At 46.0% G+C, this 12,201-nt stretch overlaps 1 protein-coding gene across 2 annotated transcripts in view; it reads right to left on the bottom strand.

Annotated features, from left to right (window-relative positions):
* Window positions 1-12,201, bottom strand: part of CTNND2 (catenin delta 2) — a 1,100,621-nt gene that overhangs the window by 458,724 nt on the left and 629,696 nt on the right. For both annotated transcript variants that reach the window (XM_061393866.1, XM_061393867.1), the window contains exon 7: window positions 2,774-3,332. In XM_061393866.1, the coding sequence (XP_061249850.1) occupies window positions 2,774-3,332 (559 nt within the window). The remainder of the gene's footprint in view (window positions 1-2,773; window positions 3,333-12,201) is intronic.

Raw genomic sequence — 12,201 nt, 5'->3', positions numbered from 1 at the left:
GGGCCATATTTTGCTAAATTCTAAATAAGGCCAATGATCTCATGAAACCCAAGGATTTATGCAGAGTTATAGAATAATTTGAAACTCAAAAACCACCAGCAGCAATTTGCTTGAAAAAAGTCTTCAAATGAATATTTAAAAGTATGCATTTGAAACAAAGAAACTCAAACATTAAAAGTGCTTCTTGTAGCTCAAAAATCAAGAACCGTCAGTGGCATGTTGATTCTTTTCCCACCAGCGAGCAAAAAATGAAATCTGGTCAGACAATGAAAGGAAGGGATGGAAATGAAGAGGGAAATGAAGGCACATGGGCTTGTGATGAGCACCTGAAGGTCCTTATTTCTGGACAAAGACTCCTTACACACACACTCTCTCTCTCTCTCACTCACACACACACACACACACACACACACACACACACACACACATCATATCCTCAGAAACATTCACTCCAGATATCAGAGTATAAACGATCTCCTTAACACTTGCATACAAACAAAGTCACAACAGTCATGTCCGATTCTTTGCGACCCTATGGACTGTGGCCTACCAGGTTCCTCTGTCCATGGGATTCTCCAGGCAAAAATACTGTAGTGGGTTACCATGCCCTGCTACAGGGGATGTTCCCTACCTGGGGACTGAACCCATGTCTCATGTCTCCTGCATTGGCAGGTGGGTTCTTAACCATTAGTTCCACCTGGAAAGAAGCCTACACTTTTAAAGCCTCTCCCTTGCTTTCCCTGGTGGCTCAGTTGGTAAAGAATCCACCTGCAATGCGGGAGACCTGGGTTGGATCCCTGAGTTGCGAAGATCCCCTGGAGGAGGGCGTGCAACCCACTCCAGTACTCCTGCCTGTTGAATCCCATGGACAGAGGACCCTGGGTGGGTGGGGTGGGGGTCTGTGGGGCTGCAAAGAGTCAGACACGACTGAGAGACTAAGCACAACCTAACACTACATTCAGTGACATTAGGAGCAGTCAGGCTCTCATCCCACCCCCTCGCACCCTCCTGAATTCCCACCCCCCTGACCCCACCACCTCTCCACCAGCCACACACTCCCTATTTTTTGTAATGTGATTGAGTGAACCCACCCAAGTTTAGCACGTCTGATCACTGGGAGAAAGAGACGGAAGTTAAGGCTCCTGGTTTCTTTTCCCCGCTCTCTGCAGGGAACAAATGGGATTTTGACTGGGACCCTCTAGGACTCAGCTGCCTCTTCTCTCTGGTGGCTTGGGAAGAGGGTCCAAGGGCCTGAGTCTCCCACAAGCTCCCTGGGTCCCCACTCCTTGCCACGATCTAGAAGCTTATTTTCCAAACTTACCTAAACTACGTTTCCCTACAGGTCTCTCCTAGGCCCCTCTTCCAACCAGACTGCCACTCTTGAGTCCCTACCTACATAACAGGCATTTGAACACTGGCACTAGGTTGACATCATGAGTGCTACTTCCAAAATTCTATTAAAGTGAGAGAAGGAGTGAGTGAGAGAAGGAGTACGTGAGAGAAGGAGTGCGTGAGAGAAGAAGCGTGTGAGAGAAGAAGCGCGTGAGAGAAGAAGCATACCTAGCAGAATTTGGGGGCAGCAGAATTCCTGCCTGCGTCCTGTTATGCCAGACCAGTCCACACGGGGGATTACTGTGTGAATTTAAAAAGCCCTTGGACACCTGCCTCCTGTTTGCAACAAGTTCCTTTTCTTTATCCTATTTATCTTCACAGGCATCCATTTATGTCAAGAAGGGGAACATATGAGAGCAGCATCTGTTACTAGAGTGACACAATTACCAAATACTTTCATATGAGGTTAAAAAAAATCAACAATAAATCTGGGGTTGTTGTCAGGTGTTTTAGGAGACAAAATATTAGTCTTTCAATCACAGTGTCTTGTTTAAGCTGAACATATGGTGTTAACCAGCAGCGAATCCCCAGTTCAGCCTGGTCTTTGATGGGCGTAAGGACCACAGAAATGTCACCTCCTCCAAACTGGCAAGGAAAAGCAGGTTTCATCCCCAAAACCCGTTGAGCCCAATCTCCCCACTCCATCCCTCCTAATAAACAGGCAACACACTCAAGAGACTTCCATCACTGGTTACTTTTTCCCCATTGTTGGGATCTACGCAATCTCAATGGCAGGTCTGGAAGTTCCTTTCATTTTCTCAGTAACTACACTTAGACAAAACATAATCATTTCAAGCCACTACAAAGTAGTAAAAATTCCAGGGCAATTCATCACAGGTAACTTTTTCATGACTATTGAAATCTTTGGAAGTTGAATGTCTGCTCTCTAGGTAGGAAAACTCCTTACTTTTTTCCTGCAGCTCAATGCAGAGAACTACAGGTGATCATGGAAACACTGTCGTTTTTATTCTCTGTGCTCTTTTTTTCTGGATACATTCAACAGGTCTTTGTGACTGCTTATTAAATGTGACTTAAAGGATGGATATCTGCAGATTGGAGGCGGGGTGGAAGGGACAGAGAGAGCGAGAGAGGGGAGACGGAGAGACAGAAAGAAAACACTCGAGTTTGCGAGAATGCATGACTTCCAAACAGAAGCAACCGGTAGATTTGAGTTCAGATGCTAGTTAACAGCCTGTCTAGGGACGCCCTCCGCTTCCCTTGCTTTCAGAGGATGCTAAACACCTGCCCACCAACAAGCCCAGCCCGAGTCTGCTCCAGCCCCACGTCTGTCTGCCTGCCTCCCGCAGGGTTCCCCACCGCGCGCCCAGTTGGCCCCCCGCACCCCCCAGGGTGTGGGGGTGCCAAGCGGCGAGCCCTTTACCTGCCAGGCTGCCCGGCCTCTGGAGGGTGGCCGTGGCATACAGCTCCTGCGAGTGCTTGCCGTACGGCTCGGACGCGTGGACCAGGCGCTTGGTGGGCGACAGGGTGGCGTACGTGCCGATGGTGGAGCTCAGCTGGTGGATGGGCGAGGAGGAGATGGTGGACTGCACGGTGGGGGGCGAGGTCACGCGGATCGGGGACAGGCCGGCCGAGGACACGACGATGTTGATGGGCGAGCTGGTGCTGTAGGACTTGGCCAGGCGGCTGGGCGACTGCTTGGGCGAGGAGCCGCGCGGCGGCGCGGCGTAGGCGGCGCCCTCGGGGGCCGAGCCTCCGCGCTGCAGCTTGGTGGGCGAGCCGCCCTGGGGCGCGGCCAGCGGGGAGCCCCCGCGCGGGGGCGCGGGCAGCGTGGAGCTCGAGTAGTAGAGCGCGGCGGCGGCGGCGGGCTGCGCGTCGGGCAGGTGGAAGGCGCTGCCCAGGCTGGGTGCGAACGGCTCCCGCGGCGGCGGCGGCGGCGCGGGCTCCGGCCCCGCCAGGTGCCCCGCGCGGCTGGTGGTGCCCTGTGCGCGGGAGAGCAGAGAACACGCGCTCTTAGCCAGCGGGAGGCGGAGGGAGCCTCCCCGCGCGCCCCGAGCCGCCCGGCCCCGGCGACCCCCGGGGCGGCTCGGGGCGCGCGGGACCCTGGAAGCCGAGCCGCACGGCGTGGGGGGTGCGGGGGGCCGGGAGGAGACGCGGGCGCCCCTGCAGCCGCTCGGGAGGGGAGCTCATCTCCCCCCCCCACAAAAAAGAGGAAAAAACCGGGGAGCAAAGGGCGGCTGACCAGGGGATGGGATGGGGGACCCCCTCCGACAAGTGGGACAAGGATGCTGCTTATACATCCCAGAGGTTTCTGGAAGGGCAGAGGCATCGCATTTTAGTCCCCGGAAGCTTTGAAAAGGCCACTCAGCAGGTTACCTGAAGACAACCAGGGTCTGTTCCTTTGAGAAATTCAGGCGTTCAGCCTTCTCTCCACCCCTACCCAGCCAGCGCCCCCCGACCCGCACAGGGTATTTCACCGGGTACAGTCTCTACTGAGAATGACCTAGTCGCATACTTATCTGGAGAACCGTAAGAAATAAACATAACTTCGTGGAGTTTATTCTGTTGTCATTTTCCCGTTGACTCTTCTTTGTGGATAAGTTAAAAGGAGGGGGAGATAATGAAGTCGGAATAAATATGCTTGGGCTTTCAGGCTTTACAAAAAGCATGTCCAGAGGAAGCAGAACGATTGTAAATGGACAGACTTAAAAAAAAAAAAAAAAAAGCCTCCCTTTTCTAGATTTTAACGCCAGGCTCCAAATCTTTTAGCATCTCTCTCTCTCCAGCTCACTTTTAAGAGCCCCCTGCAGCTGTGTCTTCACACTGAAAGCCAATCCCCTCTCATTTATTTACAAGAACACAAAAGACAACAAGGGTCGGGGTGGAGCTGGAGAGACAGTTGGAGGGGAAAGCACTTTCCTTGAATCCGGTCCAGAGACAAATTTGCATTCGAATGAAAACACTACATTGTCAACCACTTCTGGGCCGGACCTCCGGGATCTTCCAGGCTTTCCCGGAGGAGCAGAAAAGTTTTTGAGAGCAGGTCTGTGTGAAAAGGAGGTAGGACTGTCCACAGAAAGAGAGAAAGCGGGAACGCAGTATTTGAAATTAGGGGTGGGAAACAGGTGGGGAGGAGGACCCGCGTGAGATGGAGGGATGAGGAGGAGAGACACTGAACAGATGTTTTCCGTTATTAAGAGTTTCAGTTTTGCCTCTCCACCAGCTTTGGAATGGCAACTGGCAAGTAGCAGACTGGGCACTTCCATCCGCACACAATGCCATGTTCCGAATTTTATCTAGAGTGTCAGTTTCAAGTGAAGCTCTTAATTGAGCAACATCAAAATCCTCTATTAAGAGTGTCCTAGAGGAGAAGGCAATGGCATCCCACTCCAGTACTCCTACCTGGAAAATCCCATGGACAGAGGAGACTGGTAGGCTGCAGTCCATAGGGTTGCTGAGGGTCGGACACGACCTAGCAACTTCACTTTCACTTTTCACTTTCATGCATTGGAGAAGGAAATGGCAACCCACTCCAATGTTCTTGCCTGGAGAATCCCAGGGACGGGGGAGCCTGGTGGGCTGCTGTCTATGGGGTCACACAGAGTCGGACATGACTGAAGTGACTTAGCAGCAGCAGCAGAGTCTGTTAAAAAACAGTCTGTGTGAGGGGTGTGTGTGTGGGGGGGCACATTTATTTACACATGAATATATCACATATGTGGGTATGTGTGTGCATTTATAAATGATGTATATGTGTTATATATTTGTGTGTATGTGCATGTATCAATCCACTGACAAAGTTTCTCTTCTTGACCAAGTTGTGGTCAGGTACCTCTGAACTCTCTTCTCATCATGGCTCTGCATTGTCCAGTTCTAGCAAGAATCTTTCTAAGTCTAGCCAGAATACCCTTCCCCTGACATTTCCTCGTAGTAATTATCCATCTGCTGACCTGCAACCTGCCCCCTGGCTGTGCTGTTGTTGTTTAGTCACTGCGTTGTGTCCGACTCTTTTGTGACCCCACGGACTGTAGCCCACCAGGTTCCTCTGTCCATGGGATTTCCCAGGCAAGGATACTGGAGTGGGTTGCCATTCCCTCCTCCACGGAATCTTCCCAACCCAGAGGTCGAAATTCCTCCTTTTCCTTGTTTTCGAGATTGAGCCCACTTCTAAAAATGAAGTCTCTTCCCCCTATTGCAATACTTAAAATTTTTTTCCCAAATAGAATGTATATTTATTGCTGTAACTACTTTCCAGTTCTGGTTTTTCTTCAGCCTGACAACATAATTATTTTGACTTTCACTAAGAATGAACGGAGAAGGCAATGGCAACCCACTCCAGTACTCTTGCCTGGCAAATCCCATGGACAGAGGGGCCTGATGGGCTGCAGTCCATGGGGTCGCTAGGAGTCGGACACGACTGAGCAACTTCACTTTATTTTTTCACTTTCATGCATTGGAGAAGGAAATGGCAGCCCACTCCAGTGTTCTTGCCTGGAGAATCCCAGGGACGGGGGAGCCTGGTGGGTTGCCGTCTATGGGGTCGCACAGAGTCGGACATGACTGAAGCAACTTAGCAGCAGCAGCAGCAAGAATGAAAGTAAAATGTAAGCTCCATGATTTTTTCAATGATGAACAAAGAAGTAACTAGAACAAGAAAATTCATAGCAGAGATACCATAAATGTTTGTGGGATAAATGAAGGAATGGTTAACAAAGCTGGTCCCGAGGCTTTGACCTGAGGGATTCCATGGTGGAGAAGCTCTGCACAGCTGGTGTGCTCACCTGGATCCCAGAGATACAGTCTAGAATCATCCAGAATCATTGGGTGGGGGTGGAGGGGATTGCTCACATCCAGTTGTGTTTCCTTCCCAGGAGAAGTTCTGAGCATGAAATACATAGCCTATGTTTCTCAGACCTAGCTGCATATTATAATTGTTGGGAAAGCTTTTGAAAACAAAAGCGAAATCAACTCAGTACTCAGGCTGTATCCACTAGCCATTTAATTCAGAGACTCTGGAGGTGGGACTCAAGCATCAGGCTTTGGGGAAGCTCACCAGGAGATTCAAGTGTGGAAACGAATGTGAGAACGAGCCAGCCCCAGAGCAGTGGTTTTCCAAGTGTGGTCCCTGATCCATCAACCGGATCAATCAGAAGCAGCACCCGCCTCACCCCATCTTTACGGAGTGGGAAACTCTGGGGGAGGGGCCCCGGGGTCTGCCTTTTATCACGTTCTCAGGGTGATCACAATGCTTGTTTAAAGTGTGCAAGCCTCTGATCTAGAACAGATTCTGATTCAGGGCTCTGAAGTGGGCCTCAGGGTCTGTGTTTCTAACAATCTCCTGGAAGATGCTGTCAGTCTGAGAATTACTGCTAAGCTGCGGAGAGTGACCATCTTCCTTTACTTTTCTTTGGAAGCTCTCCTGGGGCCCAAGCAACATTCTGCTGTGCAGAACCCAGCTGGCAAGGGACAGAAAAACCTCTGAGGAGAATTTCTGGGAACTTTTCTCACAGGGTCATGAGGAGGAGAAAGAACCCCGAGGGTCCTTGCTCACAAGAAAGAGCCTCGAGGGACCCAGAGAGTCCCCTGCTTACAAGAGAACAAATACTTTTTGTTATGTCTTGGATTTATAACATTAATAACCCTATGTGACAAAAAATACCTTCTCCCTCAGTAGCATCATTGTGATTTAGTCGCTAAGTCGTGTCCGACTCATTGTGACCCCATGGACTGTAGCCTGCCAGGCTCCTCTGTCCAGGGCATTCCCAGGCAAGAAAGCTTAATGGGTTGCCATTTCCTTCTCCAGGGGATGTTCCTGACCAAGGAATCGAACCTGCATCTCCTGCATTGAGAGGAGGATTCTTTATTGTTTGAGCTACCAGGGAAGCCTTCCACAGTAGCATAGCTTTCAATAAAATAAATACTAAAGTATACTAATATAAATTAAAACAACATCGTGTAACATTCTAGTATTTAAGTATTAGAATAACATGGATCCTAAGGAAACCTTGAATAAATTGTGAAAATACTTTATTTTTCCTTTTAATATGTTGGAACTTCCAGTTGGAAAAGTGCTAACTCTGCTGAATCTTATTCATAAGGTTTCTTAAATGGCTCTCAAATCTGTAAAAGTTTTGAGAACAGCCACACTATTTCCAGGTATGTTGACAAGCTACAGCAGCAATTCAAAAACCTTTTAAAATATTGTAGGATCTCTCTTGGTGAAATTTTGCCAGTAAGCTTTTTAATAAGCAAAACATCATAAACAATAAAATTGCATATGCATTTTAAGTTGGTTATTGTCTCTGCTGGAAATGTTCTATATCTATACTGTCCAATATGGTAGCCAGTACTCACCTGGGCCCTAGACACACGCACTGGATTTTAACTTACATTTAATTTGAATTAATTTAAATCTGGGGCTTCCTTCATGTCTCAGATGGTAAAGAATCTGCCTGCAATGCAGGAAACCTGGATTCGATCCCTGGGTTGGGAAGGTCCCCTGGAGGAGGGCATGGCAACCCACTCCAATATTCCTGCCTGGAGAATCCCCATAGACAGAGAACCCTGGCAGGCTATGATCCATGGGGTTTCAAAGAGTTAGACATGACTGAGCAACTAAGCACAATAAAACAATAAAATTGCATATACATTTTAAGATAGTTATCGTCTATGTTGAAAATGTTCTATATCTGTACTGTCCAATATGGTAGCCAATAGATGCATGGGCCCTAGACACATGCACTGGATTTTAACATATATTTACTTTGAATTAATTTAAATTTAAATAGTCAGATGTGTCTAGTGGCTACTTTCCTGGATTGCACAGTTATATAAGGCCCTCGGCAGTTTTTAATAAATAATCTGGGGGTATTATACTCCATTACATTAGCCTACACAAGAATAAGTGCCTAAGAATGGTTCTTTGGTTAAAGAGAAAAATCTGTTTTTTAGCATTGGTTGGACAGAACAGTAATCTTTTAGGAGTTTGTCTCCACTCTTGTGTTTATGTTTTGTTCCATTATGTAATTTCTTTTTAGCAACTCTTAGGGATACATTTTAAGACAGCTATACAATTCATAGGATGGTTTATTATGGGCTAGGTCACTGGATTAAAAATAAGCACATTTCAACACACAGAGAATTTCATCTACTTTGCTGTCATGGAAGCTCAATTCCCCATGAAACATGTGTTAGCACTATAAATAAAACTGTAAATCAAAAATAAATAAACAAAACACTAATCACCACTACATCCTACTATAATATTTGGAAATGTGTGTGTACAAGTGATGTGCACTGAAAACTTTTTATATTGATGATGAGATCCTTAATAAATGATGACATAAGAATTTTTGGAAATATTTTAAGAAGATGGAGCCCAAATATTGTCCTGGATCACACAGTATGTATAACTGACCAGGGCAGTTCCAATTGGGATTGTCCACTCCCATCAGTCTGAATTAATCTCAAACCAAAGGGCTATTTTAATTGCCTTTTCCATCCCTCCAAAGTGGGGAACCCATCTATGTGAAATTGACAAGGAAGCGGAACATTTTTAAGTAGATGCTCCGATTAAATATTTCCCATAGGCAGAGTCCTGTATACGTTAAATTGCTTGTTGCTCCTTTCTTGCTTCCCATTATGGAAAAATGAACAAGAGAAAAATAAGACGTTACTTCTAATTTCTATGGACATTTTATGTAGATTGTACTGCAAGGGAAAAAAAAAGATTGTGTCTTATTTCTTTTTTAATGAGACATGAATGATACATGTATCTCATCAAAGTTCTTTTATAAGATGAAGTATTTCATCTACTTTATAGTTTACATATGAGTGTCAGGTGGGTCAGATTTAGGATATACTACAGTTGTGATTTTTACATAATGTGTATGTCTACATGTGGTATGCTGGATCCTACTGTGTAATTATGTAGTGGATTTATGCCTATTTTACAAAAGTGTTTAAGGAGAGAATGTATTTTCAAAGTGTAGTAGGAAGAATATTGAAGTAGGAATTTAGGCAATATATACATTATTCCCATTAACTAAAAGTAGTCAAGTTCCATGCAGTAATTTACTCATTAATTCAATAATCCATTAACAAAAGCCTATTATATTCCATGTAAAAATATGAAGTTTTCTCTTGAAATTCTCTCTGCAGTCCTCCTACATGGAATAATTTTATCTTGACGTTCTTTTGGAGATAAAAAAAAAAAACAAAACGAAAATTTTTGTTTCAGAATACTATCTGGCTCACAATTACACTATTTTTTATTGAGAAGTTCCAATCCCCTAAACATGGCATTCTTGGGCCAGAATATGGCATAGACCTTAACACCCACATAGATGTTATTGACCTTTCCAGGTTGTATTTTCTATAAAAGGAGCAGAGATCATGTAAGGGCGATGAGGGGGAAAAGTTCTCCAAACTTGGAAACTTATTTAAGCCCCATTCTCTGGGGATTTGGCCATGTGCAAAAAAACAAAACAAAGACCCAGTGCTTACAGCCAGTTCATGAGGGACTTGACAGCCTGAACTCTGCAAGGAATCTTGACTTCAGATCATGAGTAAGCAGTGTCACCAAGCAAAACCACATTTTATAAAGCAGACCCGTGATTTACAAGCAGTCCTTGTGAAGATGCATTTAGACCTGCCAAGTTTCCTGGAAACGTCAGCGAGGCCCCTAACTCTGGGTCAAGAGGAATGTCTGCCCAGAATGCTAGGCAGCTGGGTCAGAGATGTCAGCAATGGGAAGCTGGAACCTGTGTTCTGTGGCTTCACAGACAGGAGCCTAATGACTAGCGATCAGCACTCTGTATTCATCACTGTTCATCTTCCTGGCATCCCCCTCACACTCGTGAACCTAATAAGTCATCTCAGGGTTTCTCTCCTCTGGAGGTGACCCCGGTTTGGGGATGGAGGTCACTGCCCAGAGTGGTGCTCTAGGACAAAATCAGTGTCACAAGAGGCAGAGAGGGAGAGGGAAATAAGGACGAGGCCTCAGGCCAGGGCCACAGAAGAGCCCAAACGTGGGAATGTAGCAGTGAGTTTGGTGGGAAGAGGTCTGGCTAGTGTTTGAAGGAGTGCAATGCAGAGAGGAATAAATGATGAGAAAAATAACATCAATGACAGGGGAACATTCTTTCGATGAGCAAAGAAGCCTGAATAACTTGTGAAAGTAAAAAACAGCATACGTGACTTTATGGTGTACATCTTTATGTACATCTTTGAAGAAATCCATTGCCAAACCAAAGGATCTGGTAACATGATTTTGTATTATCAGCTACATGCTCCTGATTAACATGTCTGAGAAGGTACTGAACTCATTAGGGTAAGTTGGTGCAGAGCTCCAGGCTTACATAGGACTATGGACAAAGTCACTTACTCTCACAACTTGGAAACAAGAAGAAAGCACCAACTCTAAAATGCCAATGTCTTAGATGAAATATGCCTGTAATATGCCACTAAAAGGAATGTACACCCACAAAGTAAGTTTTGTGCCTTTGAGTCTCTGGGAGAAAATCAATTTGCTTGAACACTACCATCACGCTCCCCAAATCTCAATAACTTCTCTTTTGAAACTGTCTTCAGAAGAAAGGCCTCTCTTTAAATAATTCCCGAGATAGAAAATCCTGGTTCTGTGAAAAAGATCTGATTTCAGAAATGGCCAAATAAAATCATCAAGTGCCTTGTTTAGCAATTCCTTTGAGGAGCACTGCTTTAGGTGAAAACTCATATGAAACATAAAATGAAGAGACAGCTTCTGTGGGGAGTCCACACACCATCCCTGAAGTCATTACCACTGGGATGAAGTGAGGAAAAGCTGGCTTAAAACTCAACATTAAAAAAACAAAGATCACGGCATCCAGTCCCATCACCTCATGGCAAACAGAAGGGGAAAAAGTGGAAACAGTGACAGATTTTACTTTCCTGGGCTCCAAAATCACTGCTGACAGTAATTGCAGCCATGAAATTAAGACAATTGCTCCTTGGAAGGAAAGCTAGGACAGACCTAGACAGCATATTAAAAAGCAGAGACATTACTTTGCCAACAAAGATCCATCTAGTCAAATCTATGGTTTTTTCCAGTAGTCATGTACAGATGTGAGAGTTGGACCATGAAAAAGGCTGAGTGTCGAAGAACTGATGCTTTCAAACTCTGGTGTTGGAGAAGACTCTTGAGAATCCCTTGGACTGCAAGGAGATCAAACCAGTCAATGCTAAAGGAAATCAACCCTGAATATTCATTGCTAGGACTGATGCCGAAGCTGAAACTCCACTACTTTGGCCACCTGATGCGAAGAGCTGACTCACTGGAAAAGACATGATGCTGGCAAAGATCGACGGCAAAAGGAGAAGGGGGCAGCAGAGGATGAGATGGTTAGACAACATCACCAGCTTGATGGACATGAGTCTACACCAACTCCAGGAAATAGTGAAGGACAGGGAAGCCCGGCATGCTGCAGTCCCAGGAGTCACAGAGAGTTGGACACGATTTAGTGACTGAACAACAGCAGCAAAGTGGACCCACTGCCCCAGGGCCCCTAAGCCACTACAAACAGCGAAGTACAGACTTTTGTACCCTAGGTACTGGTTTTTCCTTCTCTCCAACCTCACTTTAATAAAAGTATGATTAGGGTCACTAGCAATAAATATTCTCAAAAGTATTTCATGTGGCCAGTACTATGGCCTACTAAGTAGAATGGGGTGACAAAGGATGATATAGTTGGATGGCATCACCAACTCAATGCACATGAGTTTGAGCAAGCTCCGGGAGATAGTGAAGGACAGGGAAGCCTGGTGTGCTGCAGTCCATGGGGCCGCAAAGAGTCAGACACAATTTAGTGAATG

This window comes from Bos javanicus, chromosome 20 (assembly GCF_032452875.1).
Source record: "Bos javanicus breed banteng chromosome 20, ARS-OSU_banteng_1.0, whole genome shotgun sequence".
Classification (NCBI taxonomy): Eukaryota; Metazoa; Chordata; class Mammalia; order Artiodactyla; family Bovidae; genus Bos; species Bos javanicus.
The sequence above is the reverse complement of the archived record's forward strand: the minus strand, read 5'-3'. Positions and strand labels throughout refer to the sequence as shown.